Genomic DNA, 26,780 nt, shown 5'->3' on the forward strand with positions numbered 1-26,780 from the left:
ATTTTGAATGTTTATGTTATCTAGTATCTGTCGACAATTTCAAAATTTATAATGCGGACATGCATAAGAAGATTGAAGTCGTGCTCTTTACGAGTTTCGATCAACAACAATAAAAACAATATTTACATGAATAGTTCTGAGTAAACGATAGTCACACGTGAAAAGGTGGTCAAGATTTGCGGCGGTAAGCTACGTACCTGATCAGCAAGATAGGCGTTGAAGCAGATGAGGAACATATAGCGACTCAGGTAGTCACAGCACAACGTGTACTTCTCCTCAATGGCACTTGGATTCTATAAAAAATAAATTAAGAAAATGCCATCAGTAATATACAAACAAAATGGCCTGCACAAAGCAGTTGCAATAATCGCATTTCCTCGCATTTGAATTGTGTTCTTTTTTTCTTATCGACAGTTTTGTCAATTTTTATACGTGTATAACGGTAGAATTTCAACTTGATCCAAATTTTGTATTTGATTAATAGATATAATTATATGCATTTGTAAGATGATAGTAATTGAGGGATTTAGTCTTACTTAAAATTGCAGTGGGTCTGAAAAAAGGAAGGCCTATCTCATATTTCAGTGGGAGACGATGTCCCAAGGATCGATTAAAAGTGTTAATTGGTATGTCTGTGACACCACAGTCTGCACATGTGTTGATGTCGTTATTAAGATAAGATACCATGCGTCACCTTCAAATAACATGTAAAATGACGACCAAGGTCTAATTCATAGTGAGATTTTGCCCCTAAAAATGCAGATGAACCTTGTTTGTATCAATCACAAAATAACTAATACAACTATTTATTTAAAAATACGAACTATTATGTGATGATCAAATCGATAACAGAAACAATTTATATCTTCAAATATATTGAATATAATCGCTTCACTTCTTTTTATTGTTCATGTACCAATACAAACATATAGGCCCCTGTATTGTTATTCAGTACAGTAATGGCGGCGCATGCTAATTTTCAAGGGCTGTAATCCGGGAGTTATCGATTTCTTGAGTTGTCTATTCTTAGGCTGGAAAGCTGTGTGCCTTACAGGCGATTTTATTATGATGTTTCCACTTAGTTTCTAATCATACATTAAGTTGGTATGTTCTTTTTTAATATAATTTAATATTCATATCTAATAATACTGTATGATACATTATACACTTCTCAATAGCCCGTAACACACATTCGGTTTTTTGAGTATTTCATCATCTCTCATCTTCGCCGTGGTCCCGTCTGAAATCTAGGCCGCAAACCAACTTCCCCCAGGCGTCCCGTTTCTGGGCGAGTCTCTCCAGCTGCCCCAATGTTTGACCATCTGCTTAGCATCTGCTCCCAGGTAACGGCGCCAGGTGTTTCCAGGCCGCCCTCTGTTCCTTTTCGTCTGGGGGTTTCATGTGAGAGATTGCCTTGTCGCATCGGATATAGGCTTACAAAGGGGTTGCCTATACACTGCCAACGTCTCTGAAGGATGTCTTCTTCAACTTCAACTGGATGCTGCTTTGATCTTTCTAATTCTGCGTGTGAGATCTTGTCTGGCCAGCGGATCTAGTGGATCTTCCTGATGCAGGTGTTAATGAAGACCTGTATTGTCTTTATGGTGGTGTCAGTGGTTTTCCAGGTTGCCTCGCATTGGACTGTGATGGGTGTGTTGTTGGATGAGTTTGTCTTGATCACCTTGCTCTTCTCTCTGTTGATGGTAAGGCCCAGTCTATGTTTGTCTTTTCCTGCATCTGTTTTTGGGTGAGGGAAAGAAAAGCCAGATTATCGCAAAGTCGAGGTCTTCCAACTGTTTCAAGAGTGTCCATTGTATTCCACTCCGCTTCTGATCCGTCGAGGTCTTCATTACCCAGTCTATGGCCAGCAGGAAAGGGGATTTGAGAGTAAGCAGCCTTGCCTAACTCAGGTTCTCACTTCGAAGGCGTCCGTGAGCTTTCTGCGATGAGCGATTCTGCAGATCACCCCTTTATACGACTTCATGATGTTGGTAATCTTTCCTGGCACTCCGCAGTGTTTCAGAAGTCTCCAGATGGACTCCCGGTCAATGCAGTCGAACGCCTTTCATAGTGGATGAGGTTGACATACAGAAGCGAATTCCACTCCAAAGATTGTTCTAGAATGATGCGCAAGGTTGCGATCTGGTCCGTGCACGATCACTCCTTTCGAAAGCCGGCTTGTTGGTCACGTAGATGCGGGTCTAATGCGTCTTTCATTCGGTTCAGCAGGATGCGATTGAACGCCTTGCCTGGGAAGAACAATAGCGTAATTCCCCGGTAGTTGGAGCAGGAACTGAGGTCGCCTTTCTTGGGGAGCTTGATAAGGTAGCCCTCTATCCATTCTGTTGGAATTTCTTCTTCTTCCCATATCTTGCTGAAGACCGGATATAGTAGCTCCACACTGGTCTCAACGTCAGCCATAAGCATTTCTCTTTAGTATGTCTTGTATGGTAGTTGACAGTCTATTGTAAAAGTTGTCCTTTTCGTCATCTTCACTGTCGTTCGTCGGGGCGTAGCAATTGATTATGTCCACGTTTACCCTCTTCTTCTTTGTAAGGAAAGAGGCCGTCATGATCCGTGGTCCGTGCGCGTGCCACCGATGAGCTCTCTGTGTGCCGACTTGGAAAGCATCATGGCTACTCCCTAGATGTGTGCTGCATACTCCTGCTCATGCCCCGAGAACAACAGTAACTCAACGGAAGTCAGTCGCTCAATCTTGACCCACTGATCCCTAGGAAGGTGATGTTGAACTTTCTCATCTTTGCGGCCACTTGTGCTGTCTTTCCAGTCTCTTACATGGTTCGGACATTCCATGTATCTGTGGTGGTTGTGGTCCTGGTGGAGATGACGGTCTTCGGCATGCCAGCTTCAAGTTGACACTGGCTTTCACCGTCCGGCATCATCCTCCACCTTCTTTCTGGTCAATGATGTATGTTGTTATTCTGTTTGGCGTTTCTGTAGCAATTAGGTTTCAACAGGGTATGGTAGGTAGCCATACGCCCAACCTTCCTCCTATTTCAGCGCGGGCTTTGGGCCGTCATTTGCGGAATTGGTTTTGTATTTATCAAAATAAATACACAAATAAAAAGGAAGAAAAAGAAGGCATAAAAAATGCGCGCAAGCTTTTCTACTTAGTTAAATCCCAACTAAATATTTGCTATTCAGGAATATAAACAAATTATATAACATAACGAATTTTAGTTTTTGTGTATTAAATGATGTTTTAGATTATATATCATTCTATACATGATTGATACGGTTAAAACTGTTTTACTGCAACATACTAATACTCATTCTTTGCTTTATATTGTAATTCACGAAATTCACTAAAAATGAACTTATTCTGATCGCGTGATATGACAATGGATCTCATAATTTTCTTCCGTTTATCTCTTTTCCTTTTATTATAATGCAGTCATTTTGTTTTGGGACGATTGAACTTTACCGGTACGCAACACTTAACATCGAACAGCGTACCCTAACCCTAACCCTTAACACCTAACACATAACAACTAACGCAACACCTTATAATCTTTTTTATCCTATATATTTCCTTAGTATCGGGGGCTAACGCCCCCAAACCCCCGCTTTGTCGATAGTGGTAAACAACTGCGTACCGGTAAAGTTCAATCTAGCCTTTGTTTTTACTCATAAGGCGCGTTTTGGTAACATGACCACGTACGTCGCTGGCCAGGTCTACAGAAAAGCTCCTCACCAAAGGCTGCTGTTCCGGAAGTGCCTCCATGGCCTTTTTCGTCTCGTATATCACTGTCCGGATGTTGAGGCTTGTGCAGCAGTTGTCAATCGCCATGTCCACCTGTAAGGGAAGAAGGTTTGGTTCAAACTAATACACATGTACAGCTTCATATCTTTTTGAATGTCAGCCCGTCAGGGTAAAGCATGTAAAGATTCAAACCATATCATATAATATAATATAATATTAAACGACTGTAACATGACAACACGCACGAAGTAAACAACCCTTATTTACATGCATTTTTATATATTAGTTATCATGCAATGGAGTTAATGTTTACCAAATTGAACAAACACAACAGCAATATTTCACGCACGTTTTTCTCATTTACTGATACCAAAACGATTTCTAGAGAAGCTACTAGTGTCAGCTATATAACTATCACATCCTTGACATGTCTGGGGGTGTTTCTATTGGTTACCGTCACACGCTAAAATATTTACGAAAAAACAAATATGAAAGATAATTAATGATTTCACGCTGGTAAGTACGGGAAATAATCACACCCTCTAAAAGGAATAAAGCAACCCTGTCGTGCATCACAATGACATTAAGCGAATATATTTCGCGGATATTATGTAAATTTGTGTCGTTTTTTTACATTTACACCCCCGATGACAACCACAAACTAGAAATGGCGCGGCAGAGGCCGACGCGTAACCCCACGCCGCATGTTTGACCCAGGGGCGCCCCATGGTTGGTAATGGGTCCATGCATAGTTTAGATTGACCGTATTGTCATAAGAAAAGTTCAGTATCAATAAGAAGTGAATCGATGTAGAAATGAAGAAATTATAGTTAAAGACAATTTTGGGTGAGTGTGTCCTATTATGGACGGGGCGCCCCAGGGTTGGTAAAGGGGCCATACATAGTTGAGATTGACCGAATTGTCATACAAGATGTTCAGTATCAATTTGAAGTAAATCGGTGTAGCAATGAAGAAATTATAGTAAAAGGCAATTTTGGGTGGGCGTGGCCTATGTGGGCGGGGCGCCCCAGGGTTGGTAATGGCGCCATGCATAGTTGAGATTGACTGTATTGTCATAAAAGAGGTTCAGTATCAATTTGAAGTGAATCGGTGTAGAAATGAAGAAATTATAGTAAAAGGCAATTTTGGGTGGGCGTGGCCTATGTGGCCGGGGCGCCCCAGGGTTGGTAATGGGGCCATGCATAGTTGAGATTGACCTTATTGTCATAAGAGAGGCTCAGTACCAATTTGAAGTAAATAGATGCAGAAATGAAGAAGTTAATGTAAAATAACATAAAAAATGAGTGAAATCTCTGACCCGGCCCCGCCCCAACCCCCATAACTTTTGACCGTGGAGTCAGATAAAAATGCCGTCTCTGTCACCTTCGCACATATGCTCATAGCTACTATGTATGTAAGTTTCAAGGTTCTAGTGCTAATAATGTAGGAGGAGCAGGTGGCCAGGACGGACGGACAGACGCACATCAATACTATATCCCCACTTTTTCGCCGAAAAACGTGGGGATAAAAATACTGTGCGTGTGGAGAGACACAGGAATCAATGCTAATGAAAGAATGGAAACGCTTCGCGGCCTCGGAGTTGATATGGAATGTTGACATGTATCTCGCTGAGAAAGCAATCCTATGCGAATATTAAGAAAACAACAATATGCATGCCTCTAAACCTCACATTACTCGCATAGCTGATGTTTTTGTATGTATATTTATTGAGAATATTCCGCCGGTTTAATAGTATTTCAGTTTCATTATCTCAGGCAGTTGACATGGTCTATTACTTTACCCGGGCTAGCTGTTTCCAATTACATAATCAGTACTTAGTACACACACCTATATTATGCCAATAACTGACATAATATCGGTGATGGAATGGTTTTAGTGGTGGTCTTTCACTTAAACAATTGTCGGCCTCTACTAAGAATATGTCTTTTGAAGCAAGATATTTGTGAATGGTTTGTACAACAAATAATATATAATAAAGTCCAAGAGCATGTTTTACAATTCGGCGTTATCATTTGAGTAAGGTCAAATACATAATAAACTGTGGGCATGTAGGGAGGCTAATTGATTCTATATCACAATTGATTTTTAGATAAATAATGTATTTAATCATTTAATGTTATAATGCAAATCTAATGGGCAGACAGAACAACACACGGTTTCTTTCGAGTTTATAGTATGCCCTCCTTGGCGTAGGGGCACTTAAATAAGACAATGATATTCGCTTTTCGGCCCGTTTGTATGAATGTGGAACAATTCCACATTACTATTGCAAAAGCTTTACTTCTATAATACGGCTTAATATGAACGTAGATATATGCCATGCCAATAAAATACGGGAGACATTATGGGTGTCTTCAAATATCTAATGTAAAGGTCAAAAGGAAACGTGGTTTCACAATCTGAATACACAATAATATACGCGTTCGATAATTTAATCATACAATAAAAAGCGTAAAAAGATAACATCACTAAGTCAAATGTTATCAAGATAGTCACACAGTGATATTCTCAAAATAGCATATTATCATGAAAGCAGATCGAAATATTTCAAAACAGTCTTGAACAAAAATGCTCATAAAGATTAGGATGGCAGCGTTAACTTAACCATGCTTTATGAACAGTTTACAAAATACTATACTATACCAAATCCTACGCTTTAACAAAACCATACCAAAACTAAAACATTCTTAGGCCACTCCAAATTGATCTGTTGGTCGTCGGATTTGCCGCACCTATTTTTTCAAAATGGAAAAAAAAAAAACAAATTTTTTTACAGATTGCACTCATTTTTGCGTCCTTCTTTAACCATAGCGAATGCATTTTTTATTTGTGAAAGAAAAAAAAACGCTATCTATCAGAAACGATTTTGACGCTGAATACAAATGACAAATATTGTGTTTCGTAACCTTTTTAATCGATAACTGCAGACGCTAAAAAGTTCGATCGGGACGACCAGAAAAATGGCTTCCTGCGCGAGCAGGTCATGTTTCGCTGTCGTGACCGTTTTTACAAATTGCGGTGAAAAGTTGCTGCAGCCAACCCTTAACAATATAAACACATCTTCTACGTTCTGTGACTTATTTGAATGCGTTTGTTTACGTTCGAACATGAATCCATCAGCAGATACCGTTGAAGCATGTTCAATTTCAAACAACATCGGGAAACATGACGTAAGATTTTGTTATACTTTTTCTTCATTAAATTGGCATATGGACGGTATGTCCCTATATGTAGGCACATTTTTCCTATAACACAATTTTAAGTGATCAAAAATTAAAATAAAATCATTAAATGCTGGTTCTAAAAATTTCACAGGGACAACGTTTTATAATTTTTAAAATACATGGTTGACGGAACATGTTTAACAGCTAGGTCCGTGTATTTCAGAAACATCAAATAAGTTCCTTGTAATGTATACATTTATTTCAGAAAAATACAATACCGTACTAGCCATCGATAGTCCCCTTTTAAAATAAGGTAGCGACAATGGATTATATGCATTACCTTTTTCCGACTGTCTGTCATCATCATTTTAATGATTGTCCCTCTTCAAGTGCTATTGCAACATGGCATACCTTTGTCGGACCGTATTTGGTACAAAAACGAATATGGTACAAGTTTGTACCATATTCGGCCGAATATGGTACAACTGTCTAATTGTACCATATACGTATCTGCAGTTTTGGGGTAAAATGCCTGACCGAATATGGTACAAACTTGTACCATATTCGGATGAAAAATGTACCACATTCGTTCCGAATATGATACACACTCATCATCGTAATCATCATCATCATCATCATCGTTATCTCATCATCATCATCATCATCATCATCATCGTTATCTCATCATCATCATCATCATCATCATCATCATCATCATCATCATCATCATCATCACATCAATTATCAACACCCCAATGATCATCATCGTTGTTATCTTTACCAACACCACCATCATCATCACCATCAAAACCAACATCATCATATCCATTATCATGATCGTAATGGTGATCACAAAAGTTTTTTTTGTGATGATAATGACAGCGATGTTTTCGGTCGATAATGAGGATGTTGTGATGATGATGACGACGATGAGAATATCATCATCATCATCGGCCAATAAACATCGCCATCATCATCATCACAAATATTTTGTTATCATCATCATCATTATCATCATCGTCGGCCGATAAACATCGCCGTCATCATCATCTAAAAACTTATCATCATCATTATAACCATCATCATCGTCCGATAAACATCGCTGTCATCATCATCCCAAAACGTTTGTTATCATCATCATCATCATCATTATCATCATCATCATCATCATCACCACAATCATCAAACCCCAATCATCATAACCACTGTCATCATCATCACCACCACCATCATCATCACAATTTTTTTACCATCATCATCATCACAAATGTTTTGTCATCATCATCATCACATATTCATTTTACATTTTGTATTTTATAATTTGTTTCATTCAAGAGATTCAACAAACTTGTACTTTTTTCATTTATTGGTATACTGACAGGATTTTTCAAAGTAATATTGAAGAACATAGAACAGCATTTAAATTTTAATCCAACTGTAGCATTTTGACAAGACATAATATACATATATACATTCATTTTAGTAGCAGCCAAAATATCCCAAATGTGCTTCGTAAAAAGTTACCAGTAAATGAGCAAATGACAACAAATTTCCGGTAGAAGAACATAATCATCAATCACAAAAATAACATAACAGGTTTCCAAACACCGATATACATGTATATTTCACCTGTAATGTCTGTACATGACATCTATGATATCATACCAACCGATTCCACTAACACGCAAACGCAGCCATGCGTTTGCCCATTTTGGCCCCTTGATGATTTCTTTTATTGCCGAAATAAGACCGCTGTTTCTGCCCGCTCTTGTTAATAGGAAACGAACGCTAACAGGATTTCTGTTACTAGTATCTAGTCCAATATCCGGCCGAATGTAAATTCTAGGTGTTTGCAAACTCATTGACCTTATTAAATCTCTAAAGGGTTTGCCGACCTTCGCCAACACAAACTGGATTGACGGGTTTGATTGTATGCAGAACTTAAAAATTTCAACTTGAATGTGAAGTGGTAACATCAGAAATGGAAAAGTCGTTCGCTTCTGTGCCCTCCTATTGTTTATCATATCTTGAAGCTCTTTCAGGGCTGAACCCACAGAGACGTCACCGTTGTCGCCAGAGTCACCGTTGTCGCCGGAGTCACCGTTGTCGCCAGACGCAGCGTTGTCGCCGGAGTCACCGTTGTCGCCGGAGTCACCGTTGTCGCTGGAGTCACCGTTGTCGCCGGAGTCACCGTTGTCGCAAGAGTCACCGTTGTCGCCAGACGCAGCGTTGTCGCCAGATGCAGTGTTGTCGCCAGACGCAGCGTTGTCGCCGGAGTCACCGTTGTCGCCAGACGCAGCGTTGTCGCCGGAGTCACCGTTGTCGCCGGAGTCACCGTTGTCGCTGGAGTCACCGTTGTCGCCGGAGTCACCGTTGTCGCAAGAGTCACCGTTGTCGCCAGACGCAGCGTTGTCGCCAGATGCAGTGTTGTCGCCAGACGCAGCGGTGTCGCCGGAGTCACCGTTGTCGCCAGAGTCACCGTTGTCGCCAGACGCAGCGTTGTCGCCTGACGCAGCGTTGTCGCCAGACGCAGCGCTGTCGCCAGAGTCACCGTTGTCATACGACTGTTCTAAGCGTGATATTATGTCCTTGTACACGCGTTGATTGATACGGATACTAACGTAATGCATGCCAAATCCTTCTGGGAAATACCCCAATGCAATTGTTCCAACATCACCATCGAACTTTCCATCTGCTGACACAATTGATGAGTGTTCTAGTCCTCGGGTAGAAACTACCAGGCACTGCAAATTATATTCTCTCATAAGTGCAATGAGCGTGAGGTTGTCGCCGTATGTCCCATTCTTAGACATATTCTTAACGTATTCATCAAATGTTTCATCATAGACAAAAGTTTCATAGAAATATCTGTTTTCTACAATGTGATGGACTGCTTCCTTACGTAAAGCATCTACGTCTTTGTATATACCAATTTTACCAAGTTGATGCGATATAGCAGCAAATTGACAATTTCCATCCGGATTTGGGTCCATGGCAATATTCACCCCATCCAACAACTGCAGATTTTCATGGTGTGTTAAAACATGATAGTACTTAGTTCTGTGATTTTGTTTCTCTGAGCGGTTCTGTTTTAATGAATGTTTTTTAATTTTTCGTTGTTTCTCTAACGCAACAGTTAGGCTAGTCATGTTTTCGACCCCAACCGATTTGCTTACGAATCCAAGTTCGGGTTTGTTCGGTACTTGAAATGACACGATATAAACACCATTTCGTTTTACTTTTTCTACCTTGCCTTCGATAACATATCTTTTGGTTGGCACCCTGGATTTTCGAAAGGGATAGCGAATTAATACTGTCTCTCCTACTTTGTACTTGCTTGGGGAAGTTGCGTTTTTCAACAGCGACCTGTAAGCCTTTTTATTTGCTCGCCGTATGGTTTTCTTTATTTCACGAGAACTATGACGTTCTTTGGTAAAAACATGACTTCTTCCGTAGTAGGCTTCAAAGGGCGTGAGACCCCCAAGAACTCGTTTGAAACTTGTGTTTATGGCAAAGGCTAAATCTTGAAGCCCTTCGACCCAGTTAAATCCACGTTTACTTTTTGTTGCAAATAGAATCTTGGCCTTTATAACACTGTTTGACCTTTCACACTTGCCCTGTGATTGAGGATGATACGGCCTACTATTGATCATTTTGATGTTGTACTTGTTCAACAAAAGTTTCATACTAGGGCCTTTAAATTCCAGTCCGTTGTCACATTGGATGATGTCAGGGGCAAGGTTAACCATCAACACGTCCTCTAATGCCTTTGCAACTTCACGCGAACTCTTCGTTTTCAGGGGTTTTGGCATAACGTACCTAGAATAAACGTCCACGACTTGTAGAATATAACTGTATGTGGACCCCTTGTAGCTAACACTTTGATTTTTCATGTTAATTATGTCAATCTGCCATCTTTTGCCTGGTTCCTCTTCTGTAATTGTCTTTGGCTTTGGCTTGTTTGTAAATCTCAGATACTTCTCATGGTAATACTTGCTATTGTACAGTATTTCAAGGATAGCTTGTTCCGAGAACCCCGTGTAATTTACTTTCAGTTTGTTGTAAATAACCCTTGCTCCACATCCTTTGTTTTCCATGAACATCTTCTCAACAAATCTAGGAAGATCTTCTTTCACAAGGACTTGCTTTCCGCCACACAATAAAGAACCCCGGTCACCAAGCTCGAAGTCCTTACGTTTTCTAATCATGGCCAAACAATTATTCTCTTCAGGTGTCCGTTTCTTCACAGGGACATCGAACGATCCGTTTAAACATCTGACAATAATGTCGTACTTCGACCTGGGCAAGCACCCTAATTGCTTCCTTTTTCTCCTAATTGCTTCCTTCATCTGAAATAATATAATAAGTTGTTATACATTTATACTTCATTAGTTAATAGAGCTTGTATTGAACACCGCGTGTCGAAAACGAATGTCTCACGACATGAGCTGAGCTAAAATCACTCGTCTGATAGCTCCGCTAAAATTTACAATCCGAACTTCCGGGCAATATGCGCAATGAAAGTAGCAAGTACTTCATGTAAAGTTTCATTGAAATCCAACCGAATTCAAATTCAGGGGAAAAATAGCGGGCAAACTTATGGCGGTCAACGGACAAACGGTCTGTAGAAACCAATGCTACGTGGATGGAAGGGATATAAAGAAGGGGCCCTGGGGGCCTAGGTCGCTCACCAGAAGTCACGACTAGGCAGGGTTCGAAGGTCAAAGACCTATAAACTCCATAAAATTTAAAATGTTCAAATCTACAGATTACAGGAGCTCGATCTGATTTTGGTGGAAAATACACTTTCGAAAAAATGACTGTAGCTTAAATATTTTAGCAGTTTAGGAGTTACGCACCCGGAAGAAATGCCACGGACAATTGGATAGACGGACGGACAACTGCAAATGCACTCTGAGGGGGGGGGGGGGGGCATAAAACATAAAAATCAATGCATGTTAAAACATCAATGCATATTAAGACAACTGAAAATTAAAATTATGTACAGTACTTACTGTCAAGAATTCTTTTGAAGTTTGAAGAAAGTTTGGATTTCAATTCTTTCTAGTCGAAAATCACAACTTTTCTTGCCGACCGCCAAGTCAAATATGGTTACTGACTTCTGAGTAAGACTCGTGTGCAAAATTCCCGCCTTTTTAAAGCGGCACGTTATCAAAGAAAAAATCGGAAACTTCAAAGCTTTGTCGGCTTCTCAGCAATATGACGTCGGAACGACAAATCAACTTTACAAAGTAATGTTTAGGAATACAGTCACACCTGTCTAAAGCAGCCAGTCAAACATCCTTATTTTTGGAGAGATATATTCATTTAAAAGAGCTCAAAATCTCTTAAATCGGATTTTGGTGAAAATACACTTTCGAAAAAAAAAGTTTTAAAAATTTGAAAATTGCTATTAATGATCTCCACGAAAGTATCTGGCCCGCCCGGGAATCGAACCCAGGCCGCCTGCGTGCCAATCTGACGCGCAACCGACTGAGCTAGCCGGCGAAACAGTTACACAACCAGCAAAATCCATGTAAAGTGTGGTTAGGTTAGCTGTTTCTGTTACTGCTAGTTACGACGACGACGACGACGACGACGACGACGATGATGATGATGATGATGATGATGATGATGATGATGATGATGATGATGATGATGATGATGATGATGATACTTTTGTCACTTCCAATATTAGGTTAATACAATGTATTTGAGTTTGAAAAAAAGTTTACACATCGGCAGACTATTTCATTTATTAAGAAATACATAATTTATGTACCATATACGTAGGCCATTTTCATTTTTATGAGTTTTTTTGGTATGTACCAAATACGTTTTGGCGAGCATAGAAAAACTTATTCCAACCGAATATGGTACAATGTTTGTACCATATTCGGTCGAAAATTGTACCATCTTCGGTCCGAGTATGGTACATTTGTACCATATTCGGCCGAATATGGTACAAATGTACCATATTCGTTTTTGTACCAAATACGGTCCGACATACCTTTTCACAGCTTGCAATATGGTAAACATTTTCACAGCTTTCACTGTTTAAAACTTCAAACAAATATAAGAAGCAGTAAGTAAACATGTGTCCCTCACTTCAATGATATGGTTTACATGTATATTTCGTGGTCAAAGGTCATATGCAACTTACTGCTATAAATATGAGGTCGATATATATTCTTTGTTTAACATAACGAAGTCAAAGAGAATTGATTTGAATGTTAAATATAGCTGTTTAAACCTGTATCTCCCGATAATGCAATTTTTTTTCTATCGAAATGTGATTTTTTTTATTCTTCGCTCTTCGCTCGCTCGAGAATTTTCCTGTTTTCACAAAAAATACTTCTTTTTTTCGCTCGCCTCTTGAACTTTTTAAAAAATAAATCCGTAGACCAACATATCAATTTGGAGTGGCCTTACCGCAATAAACAAAACCAAACCAAAAATAACAAAACTAAACCATGCGTAAGTAATCTCGACGCCCTGTGTTCGCACCTGGTGTTTGATGTTAAGCCCGTCCTTGATGGCCGCAACAAGCTTTTGTACGGCCCAGAAAAAGCCCTGCTCCTGCATCTGGTCGATACTCAGGCGGTTCAGCCGGCTGGTCACGGAGCTGGGTCTGAAACACGAACGCGAAAACGTATTGTACTTAAACGGATGTCATGACATACTACCCACATATCCTCACGTGAATATGGTGGAAACTTATTTTATGATATGATGTGTAATGCATTTGATGGTATAAATGTAAGCAATAGGAAAATGCAAGCTTTTTTGCATTATTTGTTCACAAGTGACTTTCAACTACATTATGTTTGATCCATGCACAAAATGACAGCCATCTAGTATGCCAGTACCGGTGTATTTAGTTTAAGGTAAATACTCGAGACTACCTATAGAATTTCAAAATGCTATTTTATTTTCAAAATACACACATGACTTCATCTTTCGAACAATATATGGCGATACATTGGAAAATGGGTTGACAGTTGTGACCTTTTATACAGTTAAAAATGTTATTATGACAGTGAATTCTAAACCTGTTACCAAACCGTAACCGTTTTATAATGGAAATTGTGCTGCCTTGTGATCCGGAGTTTCATAGCCACTGTCATTCTTGCTAGAGGAACGTAACACGGTACGAAAGTTCGGGTTATTTTTTAAACCGATGGAAATCAATACATGCCAATTTTAATCAATCACGTAATTTAGAAAGACTTTACTGTATGTGCATGTACTGTTTTTTAAAGCTTGACAGCATTAACACTGAACTCGTGAAAGCAATGAGCATAAAATGAGTCGTTTTCTGAGAAAATTGCGCTTAATGCATGTGCTTAAAGTGTCATCCCAGATTAGCCTGTGCAGTCCGCACAGGCTAATCAGGGACGAAACTTTCCGCTTTTTTTGACATTTTTCGTTAAAATGAAGTCTCTTCTTAGCAAAAATCCAATTTTGGCGGCAGGTGTCGTCCCTGATTAGCCTGTGCGGACTGCACATGCATTATGCCCAGTCTTGTCAAAACGCGACTCACTTTGATTGTTTCATATACGAGTATTTGCAATCGGTTGTGTTCGTTCACGCACAAGTTGAACAAGGCGATATAAAACACTTAGGCTGTTTTATGTTGTGAGGTTCCATCGATTTAAAAATAGCTTTAATTACAGAAACCACTATATTAATCGTAACGTTATTTTAACAAATATCCATGCATAAAAGTTAGTGGTAGGTTAATATTGGCGATCTTATGTCATTGTTTGGACGAGCATATCACTATTTCTCTCCCAAACATGTTTATAGGGTCGTACGTACACATTAATTCAAACATTAATTCTTATTTTTTATTGGGTTTTATTATTATATGCAGACCAAAGTATAATCTATAAAAAAAGGTGACCTGTATGTGTATTTAATAAAGGTATGCATTTTGGATGCACGTGCTAGGTACATTAAGCCATATGATTTTACGGAACGTAAGATGTAAATGCAAAATTGTACTACTTAACATTTTAATAGTGAGGTTAAAGGCACTATGCTGAATTTTAGAGGGTGTCCCAAGACATCAGTTAAGGCAGAGTTTTCGTCCACCTCTCTTCACCAAATTGAATTGTATAATTATTACAGTTGAGACACCCATTACATATAAAATATTCATTCACTAACAGTAGGTTGTATAAATAAAATCGATAAGCTGCATCTTGCGAAGCCAATCTGAAATATGTCTTCAAAAGTGGAAGCTGGCGCTTGTACCATTATTAAACTCATTCACAAAGTTCACCAATATATCAAAACGGACGCTCTCAAAACTGTTACTTCGTCAATAAAGCACGTGCGTAGCCTACCTGCGCTGATTGGCCTCCATGTCACGGTGAGTGAGCAGCAGGTACCCCATGACAGCGCCTACATTAGCGCGTCCGGCCTCGTTCTCGCAGGTGAACAACATTGCCGGCTGACCGTTATCGCGAGTGAAGAGCGGCGAGTCCTGAAGCATAGGAATGTTAACAAGAACAATTTTGCCAGCTCAATTTCGGTCTCAAAAGTGCATCCTGTTTTTGTCTCAATACCAAAGTGTACTGGAATGGGATACGGGTTACCGTTTGTACAACGTGATGTAATGTGACACTTTTTCTCGAAACACGCACAGTTATTTCATATGAAAATCGCATCTTTTAATGCCAGGTAATCGAGTTTATATATGTCCGTGAATCACAGACTGTTTAGTTGTTGTAAACTGGATCTATGTCTGTTAATTTGTTTGGGGTTTGCACTTCTTTCAATAACATTTGAGTAATTAATATGACGGCGTTAAATAAACCACCGCTCACTTGTTCACTGTTTGTTGGTATACCAGTAGTTTGTACACATCCTTATTCTAGTAACTGAAAACTGCCATATTTGAACCTGAGGTATGAGCGAGAACTGCCACAAAAAGGGATTCGCGATCCCCGGATTTGTAGCGGTCTACCAAACTGAGCGAGCTGGATCGTCATCTGCATCTATGCAAATTGCGTTCACAACATTCAACAGGTTTTAAACATAAAAAAACCCACCCCCTCAATACAAAAAAGAAAAGTAAATGAAATATTATTATAATTTTGCTGTTGGTGATTACATAGTGAACATGGTTCGAATGTGGAATATACGAATTTGGAATATTAATTTTTTACCACATCAATGTTTATGATCTTAATATTTTGCCTGTAACACAGATTGGATTAACACCAAAGTTATGACACCACGAAGGGCGCATAGGTAATACAACTTTCACAAGTTCTAATCTATAGTAACACATGTCTTTGGAAGGGGTGGGGGAGCTCGAATGACATACCTGGTAACTATCACTATAGAATGTATGCGTGTTATAAGTTTATTGTTTCTATATCAACAGTTCACGGATACTTTTATAGTAAAATGCTTTAATTTCGCTCTGACAACAAAAGTACTCGTACCATCCATGAAAATATTACGATTACCAGGGACCTATACAAACAAATAGGTCCCTGCGATTACGATGGACTTTCTGTCGAAACTAATGTCACTACAGGTTATGTCATGAAACCGCTCATGTACATTGACAAATAATTATACAATTGGATTATATGTAAGAATTTTAAAGATGTCGACTGATATTGATATCGTTTCAATGCACAAGAACATAAAAATAACTTCCACTCAAATTCAAACGAAAACATAAACACTACTTTGTAACTACGGAGACCATATTTTATTGGTTTAATCTTGAAAGTGAAGAGAAGCAATTACACAACTGTCAGAGCGATAGGAGAATTACCCTACCAATTACCAATACAAGCTGGAACGTCAGCAAACGCTACCGATTACACAAATAGGCGTTAAAGCATTTAAACAGGAATTCGAGAAAATGCTAAAATAATCTTATATTCACCGCTACTTCGACATGACCCTCGAAATCGTTTTACAAATGGACTAATCCATTCTTCAAATTGACAAGGAGAAAATCCTGTCTTTCCCAATATAGCCAACTTTATACCAAGCTTATCCTGGACATTCTCTTTGCATTTGAAATAACAATTTTGCATTATATGTGTCTTGTTCTGTGAAAGCTGGTCATAATGCATATGCGTAAAGTGTCGTCCCAGATTAGCCTGTGCAGTTCGCACAGGCTAATCAGGGACGACACTTTCCGCTTTTATGATATTTTTAGTTTCAAGGAAATCCCTCCTTACCGAAAATCAAGTTTAGGCGGAAAGTATCGTCCCTGATTAGCCTTTGCGGACTGCACAGGCTAATCTGGGTTGACACTTTACGCACATGCATTATGCCCAGCTTTCATAGCACAAGACACATATGCTTAATCTCGTTTCCTCGACAATACACTTATTACCAATATGCTTATAATCAATAGTTAAGTAATATATTAAGAGCGTTTTCATTATCTACGTTTTATTTGTCGTCATTTTGACAAAACGTTATTACTATAAAATGACGTCAACATGTACATAAATCCTTGAATGTGCTATGTATTTGAACCCGGTCTTATGCTATGGATTTCAACCTTTACATGTGCCATTTCTGTCACCTCTTAAACTTGCTATGGGTTTATACCATAACTTGTATTAGATTACAGATTCCAACCAACTTGCGATATGAATTAGAGCCCTGATCCATGCTTCTGAATAGAGACCTTAAACACTCGCTATGGATTTGAGTAGTCTGTGCTAGGGTTTTGAACGTTTACTTTAACTATTGATTTAAACAATCGCAAATCCTATCGATTGAAACCATCGCGTGCGATTTTGGTTTGAAACTCCACCTTTGCAATTAATTTGTGCCCTGCCTTTAATATGAAATGGAACCTTTACCTATGCTTCGATTTTGAACCCTCACATGCGCTATGGGTTTGAATCTTCAACTTTGCTATTTATTTGAACCCTCATCTTTTTACGAATTGTAACCATTCCATGTGCTATTGATTTGATCCCTAATCTTTTAAATGGATTTGAACCATCACATACTCCTTGAATTTGAACATGAATATTATCTGTGCTGTTGATTTGAACTTTGCTATGGATTTGAACCCTCATCTTTGGCGTGGATTTGAAAAACCCAACTTTGCAATAGATTTGTGTATTGATAATTGCCACGGATTTTGGTCATTTTCTGCACTATGGATCTGAACCTCACCTGTGCTATGGAGATGAAGTGGTCAACCTCCAAATCAGGGGGCGCCGCATACAACGGAAAGCAAAGTCTTCGATACCTGAAAATGGAACCGCACTCGAGTACATCGACAATGTTGTGAATATTCAAGTGCCCCATTATAAGCAGAAATTAAATAGTAAGTTGGTGTAAGTATTTATCGCCCCCCTTATTTTGTTGTATGCCAATCGAAAAGCCTTGCATGTCTGTCCGAATAAACAGTAGACTTCACATCACTTTGAGATTAAACACGAGTTAAATAAAATATAGTCAAATCTTAAAGAAAACGGAACCACGAATAATGTTCTCCCAAGCTTAACATGGACACAGTGAACACAATAGCAGCTTGGTGATATGAAATCCCTTCAGTTATCTCAAAGATCAATTGTTTCATCACGCGAACTCACACTTCAGGCTCGTTAAGATGCCAAATTTCATTTTATCTGAATGAGATTACATGTTACGAGTGACGCTCGATTATCAATTTCCTGCCTCAGATATTCCATGCCGCAAACATGGGAAATCTATGTTGAACTACTGGCCTCATTGTTTATGATAGTACAGTTCAATCAAAAAGTTATTATTAAAACAAATACACCGTAAAACCCCTCAAAGAACATGCAAGCCCATTTGTGATTTGATTTGCTGTTTATATAAGTAGCACAAATATGGTCATCTTGATTCACTATGCGAAAAGGTGTAATAAGAAGGGAAACTGCAAATTTATGTTAACAACCAATGTGGAATAGATGTATTATTTTACTATTGCATGTTAGTGTTTAAGTCGTATCTATATTTGTCACATATTACTAGACAATATAACTTCTTCGCGAGTAAATAACAGTAATACATAGCTTTACTGATTTGTAGCGTGCATAGTTTAGCAGTCTATTTTATATATATATGTATGTATGTATATTTCTAATTACAGCCATATATAATTCTTTTGGCTTTAGTTAACGCCTAAAACCAAAACTTTGATATGTCAAGCCTCTTTACTTAGTTCTAGGTTTGACACCTCAGTTAGCGACAGGGAGGGGTTTGATAACGCATAAACATGGCCCTTTATTAGAGTCCCCGTTCGCGGAGATATATACATGTATGGGCAGAATAGTAAGGAAACGTGTTTTTATTTAGGATATAACTGATAATCCGGTTGAAATTGGTTGAAAACAAACAATATAGCGGTTTTTATTATGGGGTCGAGTACGGTAAAGTACGAAAACGACTAATTAATCTTAATAAATCGACACTTTAATTCAAACCAAAACAAATAAAATTGCGGATACGGGCGAATTTAGCGGAGAGAAGGAAAGAACAAATGCAAATACATCTGTTACATACGGAAAATGAGTTGCAACAGTACGTTTTTGCTAAATCTATGTCCTATTTATCTTTCATATGCTTATAATGTTTAGAGAAAGCTAAATATAGATATAATTTGCATAACTAGCGACGCTGCAATGATTTTCGCCTATTTCAAGTCTTTATGATAATTTATATATTATTTTATCGATTCAAAATCGATTTTTACCAAGTTTTCGATGTCAACTTCGATAAAAAAATATTTCAATGAATTTATGTAAAGTTTATTTCGTATAGCAATTTCTCGCTATACGATTTATATGCAAAAAAAACGATCTATTCCGCGAACGGGGACTTCAACACTATTATCTTAGTTTCGGACTGGACAATATGCAATATTTAATAATTCTCAAGTATAACGCCTAATTTAATTTCCCCTCTTACCTTAGTTTAGGGTTTGAGAAGGCAAGGCGAGAGTACACTTCCTCCGAGACAAGAAGATTGTCCTCGAACTGCACGGGATACACGTGCGGCTCGCCTATGAGGCTGGTAGTGTCGTTGTAGAAATAGAACTGGTTGTCATCTTTGTTAGTGGCCAGGGCTATCACCTGAAAAGAGAAATAAATCGCAATAAAAAGGCGCAGATAGGGACTAATATCACATTAAAAACACGATGCCATTTTCTACCAGAAAAGTCTCTATAACGCGCAAAATCAACGAAAATTTCGTAAAGTATTTCGTAAAAAAAGTTTACACTTAAATAATCAGTGTTCCTTATTGCAATAGCCACAATTTCAACGCTAGATGTGGTATGATTACATAGATCTTTGTAGATACAAAATGCTCGTCTTTATTTATTTGTGGCCACAATAAATTCCATGCTAATTTTCTGCGAATATATCTATTCATACGACACACGAACACTAAAATGGTACCATGTTAAAACCATAAAAAACGAGCATTTTGTATCCACAAACATCTATTTTACAAGACCACATTTGGTGTTGAAATTTCGGCAATCGCCATAACGAACAATGATTTTTAATTGCTTTGCTTTATTTTACGAAATATTGTACGAAATTTTCGTTGATTTTGAGTAGTAATGTTACTTTAATGCTCATACAAAAAAACTGTTCCAGTAATTAAAACAATATCCGATGAAGAGTTGTTTCAATGCTAATAAACGATTTTTTGAAGCCCAGGTGCTTTTAAAGTAATTCACTATATGGTTAGAAGAGTAAATCCAGAAAATATCAACAAACAAACAAAACGACTGGTTAATTCAAGATGATTCGTTTCACGACGCATGATTTCCTAACCCTATTTGACACTAAATTGGTGCCAAAATTCCAACACAAGAGTATCTTTGGCAATGAAAGTTACCGGCAATTCTTCAACATTTGTCAATAAGTAGTAAGAGTCATGTAAAGACACTTGTTGCTCACACGTGTAATTCGTTGTAATTTGCGTTTTACATTCTATAAAAGAGATTATTTTATTTCGACTTAATCAAGTTAAGCTCATCGTCATAAACATACATATGTGATAACAGCATGCGTTTCAATTGTGTACAAAGCATACATCAATTTGAAGAAAGATAAACTATAAAAAGAATGAAAACCAACATGTTTTCGTTATAATGTCATTTGGCTAAGGTTAATGCATAGTGACCATATAATGTCAAAACGTTGTTTAAAGCGGGTATATACGATTTTTATATGTGCTGAATTGTAAAATATTGATACAAATATGTTATAATAACACACAATATGCAAGAAAAATGATACATTTAAGACGAATTTTATAAAATACAGCAAATACAAATTAGCGCCCCGAGCCGATTGTGACGAAGATAATTCGTAATTATTTCCCTACAATAACCGATGCATTCGTCTTTTTAGTAAGTGTTCGTGTGTCGTATGAATCGATATCGCTGCAGGAATTTCAAATGAACCGTTAAACTAAATTTAGATTCACATCGTACATGCAGGATATACATGCTGGCGAATTCGGCTGTACAGCCTTTTTCGATTTCAGAATTTAATATCTGGCTTATTTAGCATTTTTCGACACATGTTCTTCTTAACTTTTATTTTAGTTTATATTGAAATATATGTATAATAAGTTTTTACACATTTTATATTAATAAATAAATATTTTACAAGATCGTATATACCCGCTTTAATAATTGCAACAATTATTACATTTTCATGTGCTTTTGCTTATCGTCTTTGTAAAAAATATGTTTTTATTACATATATAAGACACACAAAGTGGTATTCGTCCTCGATATCATTTATGTTGCTAAAAGCACGTATGCGTTAATCTCTAACCAGGCTCTGGTGTCTACCAGTTTCTATAAATAATTTGTGAGACGACAAACACAATTTAGCAATCATGTTCCTATGCTTTTTATTTTCAACAATATTAAGTTACGACGATCCTACGAATGCAGCACTATCAAAATAATTGACTGAATTGCTTTGTGAGCACATACCCGGAAGTAAATACAGGAATGTCAACACGTCACTAACTAGGTCGGTTAATCTTGCCAAAAGATTACCTTGTTGCCGAACTACATACAGCATTTCTCTAATCAGATGATACCATAATCATAATCTCGCGCTAGAGCCATCTTTTTCCAACTCTTTGAACATCAGAGTAAAGGTCGTACACAATATTATATTTACATTTTACAACCAGTTTATATCTCATGTTGTCCTGGAAATATTACTTTAACCTTCAATTCACTACCATAATTGATAGTTTTTCTTATTCACAAGTGACACATCAAGCAGAAGTATCAAATCAAAGGATGTTACAAAGTTATATGAACTTTTGTATAATGCAATTTGATACATTACTGCAATAAAGTATACATCGATGTATTTTGCCGAGAATAGCTTTACATGTAGAGTTACGTAGCCATATCAAAATAAAAATGAGTGTTGTTACAACAAAAACATTCAAGCTGTGCAATATGCATATGCAGTAGGGTTTTTATTGTAACAATTATAAGATGTAAATCGTGGTGATTTTCAAAGTGCATTAAACGTTTTTGTTTTCAGATGATGTATTTCATGTATAACATGATGTGATAACTCTAAAATATGTATGATTGGTATTGACTGTTTGGCAGTTTTATTTGCATTTATGTTAGTGAATCATGTGTTGCAACACGTGTCGTATTACATTAAGTCGCACTTAAATACCTTAACTTGTTATGAAATCCCTCGTACTGCTTCGTATACATGTAGATAATATAATTTGATTATCTTTAATATCTTTAGAATTTACCACAAAGAACAACACATTTGTATAATAGTTCGCAAATAAATATGCCTTGTGTTTTAACCCATTTATGCCTATCGTCTAGAAAAAAAGGCCTTGGCAAACAGCGTACACCCAATGAGACGCCGCATGATGCGGCGTCTCATCTGGGTCTGCGCTGTTTGATTAAAGGAATTTCTGTAAGAAATATTCTAAATATAGAAATAAATATACAAGACATCCCTAATTTTGGAAAGACATTGATCCAATTTAGATGGATGGGAGAGTCCACTAGGCATAAATGGGTTAATACAATCATTATAAGTTGTCTCCGTGCATGGTTTCACACATTATACCGACTATTGTAATCGCTATCGGTGTCTTGACTGTAAGTGAATAGTTCTTGGGAAATCGAAACGCACTGATTGTCCAACAAAACGAGCTCCTAGCAACGCTGAACACTTTTAACACTTTCAAATGTCATACGTTATTGATAACGAGGCGTTTTAGGGACTTTGGTAGTGGTTGACATCAAGTATAAAGCGTCCCATAATTCCCGTGCGAGTCTTTCCCGAGAAACTATGCAGAACGTATGTAAGAAGTGTTTTTGGAAGACCATTATTAAATCAGAATGCATTAGAACCACTATTTTTCTTCAAACATAATGTAAAGAAAATACTTTTATTTCAAATTAAAAATTCAATTAAAATACACGGATTATTTGAAAATGCACCATTCTTTGATGTTGTTTGTTCCTGATAATCAGATTTTGTTTCGTTAGTACAACTTGTATTGCATGGTTTCTTACGCGGCACTTAAAGCTCAATCCCCTGAATAGTAGATGACTTCAACTAGTTAGGAACAGTATTTAATTACACGGGTTCGTTTGCTCTAAACGCTGAGTCTCTTGCTGGAAAAGGTCATAAAGCCCTAAATGTTTTATGCATAATCTAAAAAATCTAGATATCTAAAAAATCTAGATATAAGACCAAGAATTGAATGCCAATTTGTTGACGCATTCGTTGATGCGACTTTAAATTATGGATGAGAAATTTCGGGTTTCGACAAGTTTACTGATTTAGAACGAATACATCTAAAATTTTGTAAAATGCTCCTAGGTTTCAAATCAGTCCGCACAGGCTATTCAGGGACGACACTTTCCGCTTTTATGACATTTTACGTTTTAATAAAGTTTCTTCTTAGCAAAGATCCAATTTAGGCGGATAGTGTCGTCCCTGATTAGCCTGTACGGTCTACACAGGCTAATCTGGGACGACACTTTACGCACATGCATTAAACCCAGTTTTCTCCGAACACGCCTCATTTTATTTCGGACTTACATTGTGTCGAATGGTAGCTTCAAAAAGATCCGCCTCTTTCATGACCCTGCCGGTGAGAACACAGTCGCGCAGGTTGTGGCGGGGCTTGATGGTGTACGGAACAAAGTCGTCTGCGAGATTCAGGAAAAGCACGGGCTCTTCACGCATGTTGAACAACAGAATCTCCTAAAAACGAAGTATGTAAAATTATAGTATTTTCTCCTTTCTATAATCAACACTGCATGATTACTGGATCCACACGACAACTGTAGACTGACGCCGGCATTTTTTTTTTAATTTTCATTTCTTGCATTATTTGATATTTTGTTTGAAAGAGGCTCTTCCATAGAATTTGTGTTAATTAATTTACGGACTGTATTATTGTTATATGCAGAAAAATGCAATGAAAGAAGTATTATTTCCCGTAGAATGTTTTCCCTTATGAAAATGAGATCAAACATTTTAAACGAAGATCAGTACACATATTTAAACAATAATTAAACTCTATTTTGTATCGTTATTCCAAATGGATCTTTTCCCATGCATAAAGTGGGGAAAATCCACTTTGAAAATAAAAAATATCCCATGAGAAAACGAATATGCAAAAAAAAATTAACAATGCCCCTGTTAAGCCAATTTCGCACGTAATGTTCATACTTAAAAAAAAACACGCATGTTCAAGCAAAATAAATAATTATTGATTAGAATAAAGCATTGTTATCGCAATTGTACCTTCAAAAGGTGAGTTTTCTTTAATTTCAACAATTCGGTTCCCCTGGTGGCCGTTTGAAAAAATGATTTACCGTTCATAACGAAGTGTCTTAAACCGATTTAATAGCGTTCATTTTGCTCGAAATGCACCAAGTAGACAAGATATTCAAAGTGTTATTGGCCAATGTGGGTCGCGTTAGTTATTTATGTTTATCGCATTGACTGTTTTTTATGTCGAATATACATAAAATAATCCTCTTCTATGCTTATGCAAACGGCTGAACGAAATCAAATATTAAGTTGCCACGTTCAAGTCCTCCCAAAGGATTTTATCAATCAAAAACAATTTCATTAAATATTTAAATAATTAAAACCGCCAGGAGGTAAACCAAAACCGCAAATCACATGTCCTAAACAAATACCTACCGAATATGACTCGTTCTCGAGGGCCTTAACTATGGAGGAGAGTTCCCGGGCGGTGGGCTGACCGCACCAGTAGACGGGCGCCCAACTCTTGGCCTGCAGCAGGCCGATACTTTTCGGGCTATCGCCGTCCGCCAGCTCGTGGTCGCGCACCAGGAAATACTCACCCTGTAGTGAAAAGTTGAACGCGTTCCTTATCATATTCGCCATGACCATTAGAGTATTTTTTCATCCCATCTTCACTGTTTCAGTTTCGAGATCAATAAAAATGGTATAAACTTTAGTTCAGTTTTATAAAAATAAAGAAATAATGAAAGCTTATCAGTAGCAAATCTAAATATATGAACGCATTATATAAAAGGAAAGTCGCTGCTTTGGAACGTCCGTGCAGGGCATTGTGGGTAAGAATCAGTTTAAATCGAGACTAGATCTATACGATTTTGTCAAATATTTATGAGTTTATATAAAACGTGTAAAAAAACTTATTATACATATATTTCAATATGAATTAAAATAAAAGTTAAGAAGAACATGTGTCGAAAAATGCGAAATAAGCTAGATATTTAATTCTGAAATAGAAAATGTCTGTACGGTCGAATTCGCCAGCATGTATATCATGCATGTATGATATGAATCTACCTTTAGTTTTACGGATCATTTGAATTTCCGGCAACGATATCTATTCACACGACACACGAAAACTAACTAAAAAGACGAATGCTTCGGTTATTGTAGGACAATATGTACGAAATATCTTCGTCACATTCGGCTCGGGCGTGAATTTGTCTTTGCTGCATTTTATGAAATTTGTCTTCAATGTATAATTTTTCTTAACTATTTTGTGTTATTGTAACATATTTTTATCAATATATTACAATTTAACACATATAAAAATCGTATAGTCTCGCTTAAATCTGTATTGAACAATATAATATAGTTTATTTGTTCGCAGTTGCCATCAAAATATAATTATCTAGTGTAGTTCTGATTTCCCGCAACCATCAGAGTTTCTTCTGGTAGTTGATTTGCAATCGATCGCATGGAGGACGAATATAATTTTAGCGTTTTATTCATTTCGAGATATCGTCATCAAATATCATTTCGATCATCCATTTTAAAGTGTAATTAAATTGCAAATTTCACTTACATTATCGACATTTGTCGAATTGAATTAGAATTTTGTTGAATTGAATTAAAGTGTTCAAAAGAAATTTAATATAAGATTTAAAAAGTTCAATTAAAAAATATGCATTGAGCCTATTTGACTTGAGCAACTGATAGCAAAATGCCATGGTAGCAACAAATTGGTTTCTGATTTACCCTCCCCCCCCCCCCCCCCCCCACCCACCCACTCGCCTGCACGCAGTTGCTTTTTGAGACGCACATACCACGCTTTTTGTGAAACTAATTTCGAACAGATCGCTCACAATTTCACGTTATTTTGGCGGCCTGTACGTGACCTCTAGTACATTATCGTCCCAAATGAATGTTTCAGCGTCCATAATGAATGTAACAGTATATTATTTGCTGAGCTATCTTTCAGATTAAAACGCTTATTTTCATTTTGTAATAATTAAACGAATGTTTATCCACATTAAAAAAATTATCATTGGCAAAAGTTATGGGTGTATTTATTATATTGACCTTTGACCTTTT

The 26,780-nt window shown here is 37.5% G+C and overlaps 2 protein-coding genes across 5 annotated transcripts in view; both read right to left on the reverse strand.

The window, feature by feature from the left end:
- The window catches only part of LOC127866580 (growth hormone-inducible transmembrane protein-like), a 96,892-nt gene extending 79,507 nt beyond the window's left edge, over positions 1-17,385 (reverse strand). Inside the window, exon 1 of the mRNA XM_052407212.1 lies at positions 17,375-17,385. The gene's annotated coding sequence lies outside the window, so the exon portion shown is untranslated. The remainder of the gene's footprint in view (positions 1-17,374) is intronic.
- Positions 1-26,780, reverse strand: part of LOC127866574 (paladin-like) — a 63,006-nt gene that overhangs the window by 16,739 nt on the left and 19,487 nt on the right. For all 4 annotated transcript variants that reach the window (XM_052407197.1, XM_052407199.1, XM_052407196.1 and 1 more), the window contains exons 4-11: positions 25,128-25,292; positions 24,012-24,176; positions 19,846-20,009; positions 18,082-18,157; positions 15,261-15,400; positions 13,417-13,540; positions 3,716-3,817; positions 198-293 (exon numbers count right to left, since the gene is read on the reverse strand). In XM_052407197.1, the coding sequence (XP_052263157.1) occupies positions 198-293; positions 3,716-3,817; positions 13,417-13,540; positions 15,261-15,400; positions 18,082-18,157; positions 19,846-20,009; positions 24,012-24,176; positions 25,128-25,292 (1,032 nt within the window). The remainder of the gene's footprint in view (positions 1-197; positions 294-3,715; positions 3,818-13,416; positions 13,541-15,260; positions 15,401-18,081; positions 18,158-19,845; positions 20,010-24,011; positions 24,177-25,127; positions 25,293-26,780) is intronic.

This window comes from Dreissena polymorpha, chromosome 2 (assembly GCF_020536995.1).
Source record: "Dreissena polymorpha isolate Duluth1 chromosome 2, UMN_Dpol_1.0, whole genome shotgun sequence".
Classification (NCBI taxonomy): domain Eukaryota; kingdom Metazoa; phylum Mollusca; class Bivalvia; order Myida; family Dreissenidae; genus Dreissena; species Dreissena polymorpha.